Source organism: Drosophila sulfurigaster, chromosome 2R, assembly GCF_023558435.1.
Source record: "Drosophila sulfurigaster albostrigata strain 15112-1811.04 chromosome 2R, ASM2355843v2, whole genome shotgun sequence".
Lineage (NCBI taxonomy): Eukaryota > Metazoa > Arthropoda > Insecta > Diptera > Drosophilidae > Drosophila > Drosophila sulfurigaster.
The window spans coordinates 9,648,052-9,666,014 of record NC_084882.1 but is presented as its reverse complement, the minus strand read 5'-3'; the positions used below and the strand labels follow the sequence as shown (position 1 = coordinate 9,666,014).

At 36.8% G+C, this 17,963-nt stretch overlaps 2 protein-coding genes across 4 annotated transcripts; one reads left to right on the top strand and one right to left on the bottom strand.

Annotated features, from left to right (window-relative positions):
• Positions 1–17,887, top strand: LOC133836613 (TPR-containing protein DDB_G0280363). 3 transcript variants are annotated; one of them, XM_062267198.1, is made up of 4 exons: positions 1–349; positions 5,353–5,542; positions 11,697–11,819; positions 15,670–17,875. In XM_062267198.1, exons 2-4 carry the CDS (start codon positions 5,354–5,356, stop codon positions 16,354–16,356), a joined length of 999 nt encoding a protein of 332 aa, XP_062123182.1. In that variant the 5' UTR covers positions 1–349; position 5,353; the 3' UTR covers positions 16,357–17,875. The 3 variants fall into 3 exon arrangements, with proteins under 3 accessions (XP_062123182.1, XP_062123181.1, XP_062123183.1); XM_062267197.1 differs by having other exon boundaries at positions 1–522; XM_062267199.1 differs by lacking the exons at positions 1–349; positions 5,353–5,542; positions 11,697–11,819 and adding an exon at positions 11,868–12,318 and having other exon boundaries at positions 15,670–17,887.
• Positions 8,241–14,285, bottom strand: LOC133836614 (zonadhesin-like). Its single transcript, XM_062267200.1, has 3 exons — positions 14,050–14,285; positions 13,207–13,988; positions 8,241–9,915 (listed from the first exon to the last, which is right to left on the bottom strand). Exons 1-3 carry the CDS (start codon positions 14,240–14,242, stop codon positions 9,472–9,474), a joined length of 1,419 nt encoding a protein of 472 aa, XP_062123184.1. The 5' UTR covers positions 14,243–14,285; the 3' UTR covers positions 8,241–9,471.
• Positions 17,888–17,963: the final 76 nt, after the last annotated feature.

Genomic DNA, 17,963 nt, shown 5'->3' with positions numbered 1-17,963 from the left:
CGTCGTCAGCCTGTTGCGTTCGGAGACAGACAACAAGCCAGCAGAACAGCTCAGCCCAAGTTGCTTCAACTCAGCGTCTTGGTCTATAATCAGTCACAAAACCCTAAATTCAAAGTGCTTTTGAGAATATCTTTTATGAGAATCGAGAACACATTCAGTGCGTAATCATTTACTCTTAGCGCCAGAAATAAAATATTCCAATATTCAGATTTTTCGATCTAATTTCGTTTGATTGCCGTCGTCGCGCGTGAACTCTTAAAAAATTTGGCCAATTTAACGGGCCAAAAAAACCGAAATCTTGAAAACCATAAATATTTCCCCAGTGTAAAGATCAAAAGGAATTTTCTCGGTAATTACCTATTGATAACGTGATACGGTTTTATGTGCGAAATTGTTTCAAAAGTCTAAGTAAACAAACGTGACTTAAGTACGAGCATTTATTTGCATTTGCTTCCATTTCACGCCAAATTAGACGTCAGATTTATATTTTGTGGATTTGTTGATTTCTGAAAGAATTAACTGGTAAGCTGTGGGAGAGCTTTCATAAGTCAAGTGGAACTTTTTATGGCATAAATTTATCTGTTTATCAGCTCAGGCAAAAGAGGAAATGGCAAATTTCTACTGTATATTTATAAATGTTCGCTTTAATTAATACAGTTCAGATATCACTCTTCATTTGTTGTTTTAAATTGGGTATTTTCATTTTAATTGGGACAAGAATGCGGATTGGTATAAATTGAAATATTTTGAATTCAAATAAATATATAAGTTCCTTCTCGTTAGATTAAAATACATAGAAAAAATTAGAACGCAGAAATTTAAATAAAATGCATAGCATTTACATTCATTGTGATTTTAAGTAAATACATTTATTCTAATATCATTTTTATTTTTTTGGTAATAAAATGAAGGAATTTAAATTTGAATAGAATGTAATTCAAAAACCTTAATTTGTGTTATTGTTTGATATATTCAGATATTCATTCTGCTCTAATTATAATTTAGAACCAAACTAAATTCAAAAGAAACTATCGAAATAGCTAATATTATAGACCAGAATTTAAAATTTAAAGCATTTTAATCTCTTGTTCGTCCATTTTAGTAATCATGTTTATCCGTCTATCAGTTGTCCTAAATCACTTTGAATTTGCTTAGATTTTAAAGAGTAGATCCCAACTTGGCTTTGAGTTAATTAAAAGATGTGCTATTAATTAAGCTTGAAGCATCATTAATTGACGGCCATTGGTTAAGCAACGTTGGCCAATTTCATTATCTGTTGCCAATTAATTTCCCACTTCCCATTTCCCACAATACTTTAAAGTAGCGCCACATTAAGGAACATTTAAATGAACTTATAAAATTCCAAATGCAACCAAATGAGTTGAGTTTATGAAATGGAAATTGAAGTGCAAAAACTTACTTAAACCTACTTAATAGATTCTCAATAGGTCAAACTAATTACCTTTCTCTCTTTTCCACTTTTCTTGATTGTATCAAGTGATGAAACCTGTAATTCAATAGCCAGCAAAGTAAGTAGAGGCAAAGTCCAAGTTTTGATTGGCTGCTCTAACGATGCCAAAACTTGTGTCCTTGTCATTTTCGTCGGGGCAAAGCGGTGATGACGATGATGATGATGACGTTGTTTGGGTCACGTTTGCTGATTCCATAAAACAATGTTTTGAAATGAGATTGAAACACTTGTTCTGCTATTTAAATTCAATTTTACTTATATTTCAAAGTGTACACAGCATGCCTGCTGGGAATTTTAAATGCATATTGAGGTCTCGATTGGCACAGGTCTCTTATATTCACATATTGTATTCGTATGATTATCCCACAAGATGTCAAGGTATAGGGTATTGGGCATCGTTAAACGGTTTATGTGCGATTCAATCACAACATTGAGCTGCAGTCAAAACACTCATTCAGATATTCGTTTATGCCATACTTCATCATCGGGTGAATCCAATTGTTGGCTCGTAAAAATCTTTTTATCTAAAAAAAACTTTTGCTTGGCTTTACATTTATTTGCATATTGCGAGTATGTTAAATGCAAATAGACAACAAGCCCTCTGCTTCATTCTACATCTGATTTTATTTCTTATTTATTTATTTATTTATTTTTTAACTATGCAGATAAAAGCGACGCAAGTCGTAGGCACAATCGCTTTGGGCAATCACGTTTTCTCAGTGGGGCAGTCCCTTCATTTTCATTTTTCATGAATAGGGTGTAGAATACAGGAGAACCAGTGGGGCAGGGCAGGATTTTATTGCGTTCCAATATTATTCGAGGCATTGTTTAAGGCTCTTCGAAATATTTATTTGCTAAACATCAAATGCAGATATTTAACAATTGTGGAAGGAATTCTCCATCTAATGAATGCCAGTTAAACAATGTGATTTAATTATGGCCAAATGGAATTCCAATTCAAATTTAAATGGCATTTATTCAAGTTGAACATTATGTTTTAGCAGGTCACATCGAGTAGTAAATAAAATGAAATTGTCATCTCCATGCAGCTGTCAACATTTCAATATTGGAATTTTGTCAGCATATTCGAAAATCCTTTAGCATTAAATGGCACAAATATGACAGGTGCCTGAATTCCAAATGCCATTTGAAGGCAGCTACTTACATACTATACATAGATAAGTGCGTGAAGTGCTGCCAACTAGTTAAACACGCAAAGTTTTACGGTTAAGACTTATGGTGACAGCCGGGCTTAAAATACTGCTCAGTGCGAATAAGTGGTCCATAACGTTGACAAAATAAGTACAGAAAATTGACACCACATCAGTTTGAACAACAGATGCTCTGCCCCAGCTAAATGATTAGTTAATAAACTTGTTACTGACTTATAAAACATTAAAGTATTCTATATTTTTTTTTGTTATTTAACAATCACTTGAATAGTTTTTAGACATTACTAACTGCGCCCAAAAGTATGCTATGAGTCTGACAAATTGCGCATACGCCAGGTGTGCTCGTGTTTTAATTAAGCTCAGCTAATCGAGCAGTCAAAGAGATGTCGCCAAAGAGATTGCATTGATTCCATGCTCGACAAATAATCATCAATCGCACCTCATTTGATTTTATAGTGATTTGTGTGCTGTCAGACTCGTTGAGCATGGAAGAGCAATTAAAGGTCGAGTGGTGGTGTGCAAATGATTTGTCAATCAAAGAACTCATAAACGGAATGCTGGAAGCAAATGAAAACAGTGAGAGAGGATATAAAGGACACAAGAGCAAGCAAATGGTCAGAGCGAGAGTGAAATCAATTTCCCTGCTTTAATTCAAGTAGTGAAATAGGAAAATATGTCCTGATGACCGCAGCACAGCTAAAAATGGATTGCGTATTGCAGCTGAACCACATTATGCGTCTATTCTTAGAATTCTTGGCATTTGATTTCGATTTGGGCTCTTGTGCTCTTCCTGCTCTTAGGTCAAACGGAAATTGTAAGCCAATCGCGAGTCATTGGCCCATGAGGCTTGGGCAATTGGCCATTTTGTATTAGAGATTTGGATTCGGTTACTTTCGATAATCAAATGGGACAACAAATTGTGTCCAACTGTGAAATCCTTTCGTTCGTTTCGTTGGCATAACAATAACTCATTGTGTCAGTGTCGTGTCAGTGTCAAAAGGTTCAGAGCTTCGGATGAGCTGAAGAGCTCCACGTGTCCAGTGCATTTAAGCTTATCACATGTGTATCAAGTCTCTTCATCTATTTATGTTATTTCCACACATTACGTTTATGTTCCGTTGTGGCTGAGAAAAGTCATTTGGCAAGTCCATTGAGTGACTATTTCAGCAGAGGGAAAGCGGGGAAAGTGGTCATGCATGTGCATGAGCCATAAATTATAAGAACACTTCAGGATGTCAAAAGGTTGCGTATTTCTCTGAGGTTGCATTTGCAGTGTGAAGTATCCGAGTCAGAAACTAATGCTTCAAAATGCTAACGCTTTTACATATTATAGCAATAAATATCCCTTGATGTTGATAAATTGTTGTTAAATTATCATCTAAACTGTTGCAAGAATCGCAAGGAAGTGCAAAAAGGGGGAAATGTGATTTGTGTTGAGCATATTTGAACAAGATATTTAACGTAAAAACTGCTGCACATTTAATTTTCACACACATTAAAATATTAATATTCTTGAGTCGTAGAATTTGTATTATGACATATCTAATTTGACGAACTTAAATATTTTGTTTTATAAAATTAAGTTTGCTAGCATATTAAAATATTAATATATCTGTCTGTCTGTCCGTCTATTCGTATGAACACCTACTTTTCAAAGACTATAAGAGACAGGATAACAATTTTTTTGTCATCAGCATTTGTTAATTATCCACTTCAGCCCCGCAAATCGATAAAAATCGGAAACATGCGTATATTTGAAGTTATATTCACTAGCATTGGCACATAAAATAAAAATCAAAGTATTTATGATTTCGTTGCGATCAGATACAAATTGTATAAGTTATTTATTTATTTACTTTTGTGGTATGTTTTGTATGTAGTACTATATCAATATACCAAATATAGCATTCGGTATATTTTTATGATTTTTGTGGTATGTAAATTCGGTATATTTTGAATGTAGTACTATACAAATATACCAAATATAGCCTTCGGCATATTTCAGTATTTTTGTGGTATATAATCTTGGTAGATTTTGGTATTCTTCAAAATGGGTTGCGGGTATCTCAAAGTCGAGTACATTTGCTTGTAGCTTTCTCACTTGTTTTCAATAGTCGTAGCAATCGTTAAATAAGTACTTGCTTTGAACTTTTCATAAAGTAGTGAAAAACAATTTTTTTTTAATTTACCATATATGATTATTAATTGTTGGCACTCATTGTTAACACTACATTTAAATTGAAATCGCTATTAAAATGAAAATGACTGAAACTGAAACACTGCACCAAATTATTTTTAAATAAATATTTATTTGTATTGGATTAATTGCGTTTGACACCGTCGCGTTTTTTATTCACATTTTCATTAATTACTCAAATGTAGTTTTTCTTTTTCGCAGCTGCCAAGTGAAGGGCATCAAAATATTGAATTTTTTTGCATTTCAATTTTAACTTATAATGTTCGCCTGTCAGGCAGTCAGTTAATCAGTCAGACAGATACAGTCGACAGGTGCAGAGCACATATGTATGTATGTATATACACAATCAACTGTATATTATTTATATGTCAGTGCTGTTCCATATGCAATTATTCAGCGAATAAAATTCAATTTTTGCCTGTCACGTTAATAGCTCGATTCATGCGTCCGTTAAGTTTTTTATGCAATTATTCATTTTCCTTCTCTATATTGTTGTTGTTGTTAAATTGCAGAATGATGAAAGCCACAGCGTGGTTTTGCCCGGTGTTATTGACTTTACTCAGTGCCACGAGGCTCGTTTGTACGGCACAAAGGGGCGCTGCCATCGGAGCAGGCGGAGGCTCACTTGCTGGGGCAGAAGCTGCCGGCGCAGGCTATGGCAACGGATATCCTCTGGACTATCTGGATGCACAGTCCATACAGGTGCGTATGTGTGTGTGTGTGTGTGTGAGGAGGTGATGAGCACAGTATTTCCCTCTCCATTCTGCGGTTTTCACCAGATGTCACTCGCTTTTCTGGCCATTTTTCGTACCACATTCTCATTGACCACTTCCGTTTCACCCACGGACGCGTTTTGACTTTGACCCTTGCTGCATAAATTCCATTCTTTGATGTTGCACACATTTTTGTATATTTCCACGAAACATTCAACACAAATGTTTCCACTCATGCAAGATTGCTCGGGGAATAAGCGAATTATTTGATACACAATTTTTGGGTAAATGTTGCAATTTCATATTTCAAAGTTGTCCCTTTCAAGTACTATCAAATATGGGGAATTACTAAAAAAAACTGATGATTGATAGAAATAGTTTTCATTAAGAGTTTGGAATTTTAAATAAAATAGTAATGAATAAATGATAGATGTTTTTTAAAATTGATTTATTTTGTGTAGTTTCCGGTATTATAAACTTCTGGCAGTTCCAAGTAATTATAATTGTTTAGATATACATAAATGTAGATAAGACGATGTATGTAGATATCTATAATAAAGAGTTATAACTTTGTGCCTCCAGGAAATGTATGACAGGGATTGTAACAAGGAGACATTTCCGATCCCATTTATTTTCGTCATCAGCGTCAACAGTCGAGACGAATACCTATAATTCAGAGACTATAAGGACATATTATTTTCGACAATACTTGTTTTGTTTGCCCAGATCATGCAGATCAAGTTTGTTTCACCCCCAAAGCGTATTTTCTAAGGTAGAGTCGTGATTTTTGGATTTCTGAAGATTTGGTTTGATCAGATAAAAATTGTATGATGTTATTTAACAAATAATTTGGTATGAGCAAAAACGCCAATTCACTACAGATCTCAGTTGCTTTGGCTGACAATCGGTATACTTTGCACTTCATGGTATATTTTGTACTATATTAATATACTAAATATAGCCTTTGGTATTTTTAATATTTTTGCGGTATATTAATCCCGTTTAGGTGTCAGGTATCTCACAGTCGAGTACACTCTTTCTTACTTGTATTTAATAAAAATCTACCAGAAAGACTAATTAACGTAAAGTGCACTAAAATATAAACAACTTGTCGTTAGTATAAATTGCATGAAAACCCAAGATTACTCACCTCTTAGGAAATACCTAAGTATTACGTGGGGTCTTAACTTTCCTATAGAATACTGCTATGTTTACACTAGTTATCTAGGAAACAATTTATATTTGCGGAGCAATGGCCACGCTTCAATCCTAGAAATCTTATCGCGTTGTTTGTGCCGATTGAAATGCATTTGTGCTTCACAAGAAATTTCCTTATCACATATATGCAACTATTATGAAGTAGCTCTTCCGATGAAATAATATTTGCTTTCTTGAAGAGATGTCATATAAAACAACAGCAAAAAACAAGTGGAGGAAGTGCTCACAATCAGAAGTGCGACATTAATTTCATAGAAGCGAATTGAAAATCAAATACTCTGAACTAATCTTATCAGTAATGTGCGATGCGTGTCCACTGACCAAACATGAAGATTGCCATATGTCGAACGTGTGACAAACAAACAAATTAGTCAATGTATAAAAATGGATTTAAACATATTTATCAATTGCGTATTGAGGTAGCGCCAGAACGCATAACAAATGGAAAAATTTCAACTGCGATTTGTGTGTGCTTCATTAGACCACAAAACAAAATGTTTTTGGGCCTGTTTTTGTTTACCTTTCGACGACAGAAGACAAATAAAACTTTGGCTTTTATTGCTTTACAGCGCGAATAAATCGCACGACAACAAAGTCGACAGCAAAAGTTCAAGTTTTCACGCTGTTTAATTTACAAATATGTGTTCTCTCTTTTTTTCTCTGTCTCTCGTTTTCTCTCACGGAGAACAATCGAGTTGAATGCCTGGGCATTTGTCATATTTATCCTACTGGCAACTTTCGACAGGACCAACTTTTCGAGTCAGCAGCTTAATTCCTTCACCTTGCGATATTTGCCTCACGTGGCAACCTCGAAATATGATCAGAAACTTTGCAATTGCATTACACGTATAGTATTTATTAGGTTTATACGAACAGTAAAGCATTCAAGGGATAGCTTTCTCCGTTACGGAAACTATTTAACTATTTAAAGAGCAAAGTTGTGTTGCTTGCTCACTTAAGACAAATGGAAACTTATGCGGCAAGTTTGTTAAACAATTTATAACAATTTGAGCTGAAAACAAGCTGAAAACATAAACATATTTCATGCTGTATTTCAAAAGCTAAGAAATTTGCTATAGTAAAAAATGTGTATGAACTTTGTCTCCACTTTTCAAAACTAGTTTATGCTTTGGTTGGTCCTACCACAATATAATCAAAATAATGCTTCAATTATAACTCTTTTAAATGAACCTCGCTAATTCACTTATTCAAAATACGCATACGCCCCGTATCATATTATCAAACTAATTTAAACACGTCGCTTAAATTATAGTATACATTTTGTCATTTGACGTCAGACTTGTTAATTGTTGACAGTCATATAGACGGTTTCAAATGAACGTTGTGATAATTTGGAATAATTTTACATTATCAAACTTATTAGTTTCAATTAATTGTTAGCTGACGTCAGAATTTTCTTTCATTTAAGCAGAAATATTCAATCCCTATTCCAATGATATTTAGACAACTTTTTTGATTGTGCATAAACTTATTTATTGGCTGTTTTTTTCAAGTGTTTCCACTCTATTTGCGACGAGCATCTTCTTCGTCCTGGTCTTCATCCTGATCATCATCCTGGTCATCACCATCCTGATCAGCATCCTGGTCGGCGTCTTCGTCGTTATCAGCGCTGCTGTCATCGCTCTCACTGCTTTCACTGCTTTCGCTGCTGTTCGATGGAGGTGGGCGTCTGCTTGGACCGCCGGGGCCTCTGCTTGGGCCTCCGGGGCCTCTGCTAGGTGGACCCTGGCCTTGACCACCGGGAGGTCCGCCTCCTGGAGGACCGCCTCCTGGGGGACCGCGTCCTGGACCTCCAGGTCCTCGCTGTGCCATAACGGCGACCAACAAGATTGCGAAGATTGCAAGTGTGATAGCTCTCATGATGAGTGTTTAATTGTCATTACTCTTAATCGAATGCCCTTTTATAGGGCACTTCCAGATGCCGCTGACATATTTGCACAGTTGCTGCTGTTGCATCCGATACATAGTTGGTAAACAGCTAGAACTTGTTACAACTTTGTTATGCAAATTTATTTATTTGTATGGAATGCGCAAATAATTCAATAGTCTGACAGTTTCTCTGATGCAATCTAATCGGCAAACACAGAAAGTTTCCATTGTCACTGTCACTGCCAAAATATCGATTGGAATCGAGTGACTAATGGGCGAGGTGATTATTTTATTGTCGTAGATTAAAGCCGAGTCGATCTGTCGCACTTGAACGATTAAATTTCTAAATGGCAACCGTGGGTCAGGAATCAGACTAAAACTTCATGACGTTATTGGCAATAGCGGAAAGTACTTTAATCTCGTTCTCAAGTGGATTGACTGTGAATTATCACAATTATCAGTGACAAGTTGACATAACGAATTAACATTTTCGACGTGCGTAAAGATAAATCTAAGACGTATTTCTTTAGAATTCAATAGAAGAATAACACAGGGACTTTGATTTGATAATCGTATAATTTGAATATCAGCAACTACTTAAAATAAACAATTTAATTGCGATTCTTAACTAAAAACCATCAGTACATGTCGCTTATGCTTTTGGCTAAGCACTAGTCATATTGAATAAAGAATGAAATTCTAAGAAATATGATTTTGCAAATGCATATCTCAATGCTTTAATGACGTCTTGCTATACGACCTACGAGTCTCTCTATAGAGCGAGAAGGAGAGAGAGAGCTCACGTGTTGCTTAACTACTCGTCGCTCCGCTTCCCTCCTCAGACTCTGTTGTTGTCTCCTCTGGCACCGTGGTGCTCTCCTCTGTTGTCTCTCCCGAGCCCTCAGTTGTGGTTTCCTCGGGTTCTTGAGTGGTTTCCGTTGGCTCTTCTGTGACTAAGGTTGTTTCGCCAGAACCGTCGGTTGTTGTCTCTTCTGGATCTTCGGGTGCCTTGGTAGTTACATCAAGATCTTCAGGGGCCGAACTTGATTCAGGTTCCTCTGGTGCTGCTGTTGTCTCTTCGGGTGCCTCGGTTGTGGTCTCTTCAGGTGCAGCTGTTGTTTCCTCAGGGGCTTCGGTTGTGGTCTCCTCTGGTGCCTGCGTAGTCTCCTCAGGTGCTTCAGTTGTAGACTCTTCGGGAGCCTGAGTGGATTCAACTGGGGCCTCAGAAGTGGTCTCAAGTGGAGCCTGAGTTGACTCAACTGGCAGTTCGGGTGAGGTTTCTACTGGGGCCTGGGTAGTCTCGACTGGAGCTGGAGTTGTCTCCACGGGAGCAGCTGTTGAGGGGTTAACTGGCGCTTCAGTGGAGGGTTGAATTGGTTGCTCGGTGCGCCAGCCATGATGTTTGTGTCCATTCCGATGCTCCCACTGTTCGTCCCTGTGCCAACCATATTGATCTTTGTGCCAGCCGTTAAAGTTGCCATTCCATCCATTGCCATTATTACGCCAGTCGCCAACCTGCGCATTTCCATTTCCTCCCCAGCCACTGTAGTTGCGACGCCAGGCGAATCCGTTGGGTCTGGAGGCAGCCAGGACGCAAAGGACCGCGAATACCGCAATTGAGAGAACCTTCATTTTGTTATCGTTCGTTGTATACTAATCGGAACCGGCTTCCCAACAGTCTTTTATATGTGGCAATCAGGTGGGCAGGTTACCAATGGGACAATTCAGACATTCTGACCCTATGTACGAGTATTTTTATCTAATCACAATCGCAGTAATAGTGGCTGATAAGCCTAAAAGCAAAAGTTGCGAACAAGTATGTGCTGATAGGCAATTGGGAAGCACAATTCCCTGTGCTCTTCACTTCTAGTACTTATTGTACTAAATGAATTGTTGAGGATTTGATATTCATGCTGATATCATCAGGCTGTCACAGCGAAAGAACCATTTCCTTAACAGAACTTATGTATATGCATTATACAATTATTGCGAATTTATCAAACACATTAGTGAAGGTTCATGGCACTGTTTTTTAAATTCAGACGTAGCCCAATAATGGGTCGTATAACCCTCGGTTATTTTCCATAAACTCTTTTTCATTATCATGAAGAGCGTGAGGTCATAAATTCGTATACTATATGCGGCTGGTTACTGGGGGGTGTTAACACGTTTGACCAAGATTAGCAGACTTGGAGGCACTAAACTCTGAGTCTGCAGAATTAATTCTTAGTAATTGAATACCATAAGCCTGATTATCATATAATTTACAATTTAATGCTAGTCACGTAACATTGGCATGCTTTAAACATTCATATTAGTCACTCAAATCATCTAGAGTTCTTTAAATGTTATCTCGAATTTGTTGTTTACACAGTTCGTTATCTGAAAGCTGCTGCTTTTGCAAATTGCAAATTGTTGTAAATATTTGTTGATGTACATATGTATGTACATACATGTGTATGTAAACAGGAACCAGACATAATTGTCATCATCTTTTAATTAGGCAAAATAAAAAGTATATGGTTTTCTATGAATTTTGTTATCAGCCGCGACAGAGCTATTTACCCCCATCATGCAAAGTAATTTATCACATAATTAGAAGCCATTCACCATTTAAAAAATATCAAATCAGCTAATTAAAGCACTCTAATGATAAACAGACAAAAAAAAACAAACAAAAAATCAATTGAAAATTAATTACGCTATTTTTTAATTTCATTTTCAAATCAATAAAACATGTTAATTTTATTGTTTTGTTTTTATAAGTGAAAAGCTATCGAAGTAAATCGTTTCAGAATAGTTGTTTGGGTTTAGAAAACTTCTGATTGAAGTAAGAATAGAACTCAATCTATTTTTGTTTTCAGGCTCAAGTTTGTTGCAATTTCTTTTTCATAGAAACTTTTCCACTAACTTTACACCTTTCATTCATAAAAACTTTTTGCATTAAGATCTTGACCATGTTTATTATACATTGTGTTAACAACTACAAAATGAATGAATATAAAATCTTTCTATTTCTCTTTCTCTCTGTGTAGGATGAGTTCTCTTTGGTGAAGCGGAACAAGCCGTCATTGTCCATTGTCAATCCGTTGGATGTGCTGCGCCAGCGGCTGCTGCTCGAAATGGCGCGCAGGCAGATGCAGCAGAACAGCAGACAGGTGAGTGAGTCACTCCAGGTGGGGTAAATGGGTGGACGAGAAGGAGGAGAAAGAGGAAGAACCACCACAGTGTCCACTTTGGAATTTTTAATAAGCGGCAATGAGCAAAAGAAAACTTTGTTGACCAACTTGCAAAACAAACAGAGCGCGAAAAACTCGCATCAAATTGCGCTTGCAATTCAAGTTAAAGTAGAAAGTGCGATTTGATGTAAAATGGAGAATGGCAACAGCTAATCAAAATTAGAGCTCGAAATGAAAAATACTTAGGTGGAAAAGTTCGGAGAAAATGCACACACAATTGCGTAAAGTTTTCCCATTTACCGACGGCGAAGAGAACAATAAATTTATGTATTCACAAATACCACTCAGAAGGCGGTCCAATGCGTTGGCCAGTAGCAAGGTCGTGTCTCGTTTGCCATTTGTCAGACTATGGCCCAAAGGCACAGCTTATCGCCGGGTATTGACAATCCCGCATGTGAGCAATGTAAATAACACACAGGTAGATATCAAAAGGTTCGCCCAAAAAAAGAAAAATATTGGGAATACGACTAGTGAATTCCCTATAAGTTTATTTGAACTATATATGATTTTATTCGCTCATAGATTTTGCTTTAGATATGCAATACCCATTTTTGTAAAACTAGTAAATTAAGTGAAGCGCTGCGTATACTTAATATTCTACATCTTATAAAATTCCTTACTAGTTGGGCTCTTCCTTGTGCTGCCTACGTTAAATAACTTTATTACACTCTTCCCATTCACAAACAAAGGGTAGAAAAAGGCTTCACGGACTTAAAGCAGTTCCGAGTTAAGGAAAGGCTTAGCATCGTGTAAACGAAAAAGGGAAACCAGTGCGGCGTATGCGTAATACAAATATTTCGACTTGGCAACAAAGCAAAATTTATTTGGTTACCAAAATGTTGATGCACCCCACGGCGTCGTGGGGGGAATAAGGCAAGAAAATCAAACGATTTAATGTGGAATTCAAACGATTTGGCCCTTGGGCGCCTCTCAAATAACGATCCTTTAGCGAGGCTAAAGCCAGCCACCAGGTTGGGCATGTGAAGTGCTTCTGGGCGACACAAAATTGTGCGCTCCATTTACACATGTCACAGCTCGCATGTATTGATTTGTCAAAGGCATACGATAAATTGCCGCATGAATGAAAGAATTTGAATGAAAAACTTGTGAATGCATTCGAATAATTGATGTCAGGTAAAGAAAAAAGCATTTACTCGATTTTGATGTGGGTTGTGCTCGTACACTGAAATGTAATTCCCCTTATGAAATATATATACAAGATATTTGATTAAAATAAATAAATTTGCGTTAAAGCATATTTAGCATTTTAAACAACAATTTCTAATGTAGTAGTAGTTGTCTCTACAGACTCCGAGGTAGTTGACTCTTCGGGCTGAGCAGTTGATTCTTGGGGCTCAACAGTAGATTCTTCAGGTTGTGCTGTCGTTTCTTCGGGCTGAACAGTAGACTCTTCAGGCTGCACAGTAGACTCTTCAGGTTGTGCTGTGGTCTCTTCTGGCTCCACAGTAGACTCTTCGGGTTGAACAGTTGATTCTTCAGGTTGAACAGTAGATTCATCGGGTTGTGCTGTAGTTTCAGCGGGCTGAGCAGTAGAAGGCTGAACAGTTGATTCTGGTTGAGCAGTTGATTCTGCAGGCTGCACTGTAGACTCTTCAGGTTGGTCTGTAGTCTCTTCGGGCTGAACAGTAGACTCTTCGGGTTGTGCTGTAGTTTCTGCGGGCTGAGCAGTAGAAGGCTGAACAGTTGATTCTGGTTGAGCAGTTGATTCTGGTTGAACAGTTGATTCTGGTTGAGCAGTTGATTCTGCAGGCTGCACTGTAGACTCTTCGGGTTGTGCTGTAGTCTCCTCTGGCTCCACAGTAGATTCCTCGGGCTGTACGGTAGTTTCTTCTGGCTGCACAGTTGACTCCTCAGGCTGAACCGTAGACTCTTCGGGCACCACTGAAGACTCGTTAGAATCAGCTGTGGTATCATCCTCTGGCGGTGGGGTGGGACGATGTGGTGGGCGGTGACCGTGTGGGGGACCATGACCATGACCATTACCATGACCGTGACCATGGCCATTGCCATTGCCGTGATGACCGTGTGATGGACGTTTGCCGGGACCGTTTTGTTGTGGTGGGCGTTCTACAAAGACAATACAATTGTGTGAATACTTTATTTAATCGAAAAAGTAATCAATGCCTACCATTTGAGTCATCATTGTTCTCTGGTGGTCCATTTGGTTGCTGCTCCTCGCCAGACTCTTGTGGTGGCCTCTGCTCAGGTCTTTGTTGCTGCTTTCTTAAACCATATTCCTGTGATTCATATGTATTCGGCCGCGCTGCGACGAAGACCACCAAAAGGCTGATAGCCAAGACGGCAATTGGTATAGCTTTCATTGTTTAGCTGTTAGCTGTTGATTTCACACTGATTGAATAGTGTAGCTCTTATGAGCTTTTATAAGTGAAAAAGCGATTGACTTGGTAACTGGAATTCACAACATAGCACTTATAAAAACCATGCTTATCTTATCTTTATCTGGCGGCGTAAAAACATTCAGCGTGCTCATGCTGGGAATGGCCCAAATATGACTAAACGGTTTTATCTAAAGAATCAATTTGAATTAAGTCGTCACGAATGGGAAGCGCATTGCTCCTTAAGTGACAAGTTCATTATCATTTGTCCATACCTTGGCTAATTACTTTTGGGGTAGCCCCATTACTAATTGTGCACTACTGATAACTAAAATTGATAATGCAATATTCTTATCAATGCGATAATGGAATGCAGTTGAGCCATTGAGTAGTTGACTAATGGCTGTGATTGATTAGAAAAGCAAATTATTGAAATCGAATATATTTATAGATAATTTATAGATAAAGTGTTTTAATAATAATTTTTAATAATATAGCCAATTATTAAAATGGAATAGGATATATTTATAGATAAAATCTTTTAATACACGTTATTGTTTTTCATTAATTATAATTTATTCAACAAGATTTAAATGTGTTGTCATTTATAATCCTTTTCCAATAATTCTAGCATATTTTTCAGCATCAGTTTACGCATAAATTGTGTTGCATACCTTGGTTATTTTATTTTGCATATTTAATTTTTGATTGATTAGTAGTATATATAATTATATCCATACAAGTGGTTCAATAAAAACGAAATCTTAATTTATTTTAATGGATTATAATTTTAAAAAATTTGCTCATAATTAAACTTATTTATTTTCGCATAAATTGTATTGCATAACTTTAAAGGGTTTTTTCCACTTGCCTTTTGAAATGAGATAACTAGAAGGGTTAAAAAGTTAAAAAAGCAATTAAGAATTGCTGAAGAAAATTTTAAATCAAATTAAAGTCTTAGAAGAACGTACAATTATAGTAAATACGAGTAGTTTAATAAAATATATAAATCGATTCTTTTCAATAAATTGGAATTTTAATAAGAGATTATTTAATATATGCTTGTGGTTTGCATTAATTGAAATTTATTCAAAGAGATTTAAATATTCAGTCAGTCATAATCCTTCTCTAATAAGTTTAACATAAATTGTGTTGCATACTTTTGAGGGCATATTTTATACGCCCTTTAAAATGAGATAACTAGAAGGGACAGGAACACAGTCAGTTAAAAAAGCAATTAAGAATTGCCAAAGAAAAGTGTAAATCCAATTTACTGTAGGAAAATCTAATATTTATACTATTTAAACAAAATGTGTGCTTGGGAACGTTCCTCCAGGAACTCTTGTGTGCTGTGACTCATTTCCTTTAATGCCAACCAATTTGCTTTTGCTCTTTACTCCCTCTGTGCACAGGTCGAATTGAATCGCGCCATACTGAAGAACGTGGGTAAACGTGTGTTCCTCGAGCCAACGACATGGGTCACCAGACGCTACCAGCAACAGCAACAACAACAGCAGCAGCAACAACTGGAGGAAGAACGGCAACGGGAGCAGTTGCGTCGAGAGCAGCTGCTGCAGCAGCATTTCCCCAGTCAACTGTGGAACATTGGCTGGTCGCAGTCCAACGGACCGGCGTCGTCTTCATCAGCATCGTCACGGTTTTTCGATTTTCTGCAACGGCCAGAAGCCCAAGTAAAACAGCAGCAGCCAGCGGCAGCAGCACCACAGCAGCTGCTTGACGATGTCAACAAATCCCTTAACGCTGGCGCCCTTGGGCTCGGCAACGGCAAGGGTAATGGAGAGGAGGGCGTGGCCAAACATCAGCAGCCAGACGGAAATGAAATTGCAAATGAAACAAATCATGAAAACGGCAGTCGCAAGGCATTGCCGCTCGGCAAAAGCGCAACAGGCGATGTGGACAATGGGGATGCCGAGGATGTCGAGCAGGAGCAGGACGATATGTTGGATGAGCTTAAGTTCAACTGGGTCAGCGAGCAGCCCGAAGATCTGGACATCCCCATTGAGGCAAGCAATGCAAATGGTCGACTACCGTGGCGTCTAATCTATCGCATGCACAAAAATCCACACTACGCTAATTAAGAAACAACAGCAGCAGATGTCGGAGTAAAAGCGAATTCAGATGCAGATACTGATACAGATACAAAAACAGAAACAGAAACAGATACAGATACGCACAGATACAAATACAGATACACTTAGGTACACAGACATCCGGACACACAGACAGATACAGTTAAATAGTTGCTAAACTGACGGTTCCTAATGGCTGGCTATAAGGCAGGCATATATCGTGTGTGTGTGTGCACAGAGACCCCTCCGATGACAACCGTTTCCCCTCTCAGTCCCCTTTTTCGATGTACCATTTAAATTGAAACTTGAATTTGAATTGAATTTGTATTCGTATTGTATTCTAACTACTTAGCTAACTAATGGTTTATGTAACGATTCATGCTACCTCTTGTCAGATGCTCTTGAAAAAATATTCAACACGAAACGAACGTTCCCTCAACGCTCCCTTTGGGGCATGCCCCTCGGTACTACGTAATTACGAGTCTACTCGAAATTGTATTTATTAACTAGCAAAACAAAACCAAAAAAGTTGAAAATAATTACAAAAAAAGAAAATACAAAAAAAAAATATATATATGTGTATATGAATTTGTTTAATAGCCTAAATGATGTTGATCGATAAAAGATAAAAAAAAAAACCAAAGTAAACAAACTAACGAACATATATGAATGTAGTTTTTAAATAAATATTAAAGTGCAATACGTATACGTATGTATACTTTATATACTATATGTATTCGTATGAATGTGCTTTCACTTGTAATTAAATGCTTCCGCTTTTTTAAATATAAATTATTTAAATTCTAATTTATTTCCCACATCAACAATTATAGTTTTCTGTTCAGCTTATCGAACCAACTCTCTAAATTTAATTTGGACTAACACAGACAAAGAACAATCCGCGGGCGGAATTCATATATTTTAAACTAACTAACGAATTAATCAATAGTCAAAGTGATGTATTTTTAATTGTATTTTTTTGCGTTCAAAAATGATGTATTTATATTTCTGATGCTCAATATGAATAAAAATAATTTCTACAAATTTACAATCAATTTTATTTGCATTACAAAGTCACTCCGAGAGTCCATTTTGAGTTAACGATAATTGGCTTATTCTTTTCTGTGGATCTCCTTTTAAAGTTCTAAGAAAGTAAGAAAAATGTTAAAGACACACAAATGGTTACAAATCATATAAATACGACAAAACGATTTTAACGTAGATGAGCTATTTAACTAACATTACTTACAAACTATTTATGCATGTGCGGAATCTAACTCTATAAATATATATGGCATAATTAAATATACAATCGAGTGGATCGAGTGGATTATTTACACACAGACGACACAGCAAACACACATGTACATTTATACTTAAAGTTGAGATTAATATAAAGAATATGTAAATACAAGATTTTCTCATAAATAAAACTGAAATTGAACATGAAAATAACACGATAACAACACTTGATTGATTAATGATTGGAATTCGAAATTATCTCTATTACATGGATTATTCTCACATTTCGATATCTATGTATTTATTTTAATGAAAAAAAGAAACAAGAAATACAAAATATTGAAATGGCATTCAATTCATAAGGGCTTTTATTG

What these genes read in the sequence shown, in the direction of transcription:
- LOC133836613 (XM_062267198.1), top strand. Translation starts at nt 5,354, where the DNA reads ATGATGAAAGCCACAGCGTGGTTTTGCCCGGTGTTATTGACTTTACTC. An exon ending in TGGATGCACAGTCCATACAG is followed by an intron (nt 5,543 to 11,696) that starts GTGCGTATGTGT and finishes CTCTCTGTGTAG; the next exon opens with GATGAGTTCTCTTTGGTGAA. An exon ending in TGCAGCAGAACAGCAGACAG is followed by an intron (nt 11,820 to 15,669) that starts GTGAGTGAGTCA and finishes CTCTGTGCACAG; the next exon opens with GTCGAATTGAATCGCGCCAT.
- LOC133836614 (XM_062267200.1), bottom strand. Translation starts at nt 14,242, where the DNA reads ATGAAAGCTATACCAATTGCCGTCTTGGCTATCAGCCTTTTGGTGGTC. An exon ending in GAACAATGATGACTCAAATG is followed by an intron (nt 13,989 to 14,049) that starts GTAGGCATTGAT and finishes TTGTCTTTGTAG; the next exon opens with AACGCCCACCACAACAAAAC. An exon ending in AGTCAACTACCTCGGAGTCT is followed by an intron (nt 9,916 to 13,206) that starts GTAGAGACAACT and finishes CTGCCAGTTGAG; the next exon opens with TCAACTCAGGCTCCACTTGA.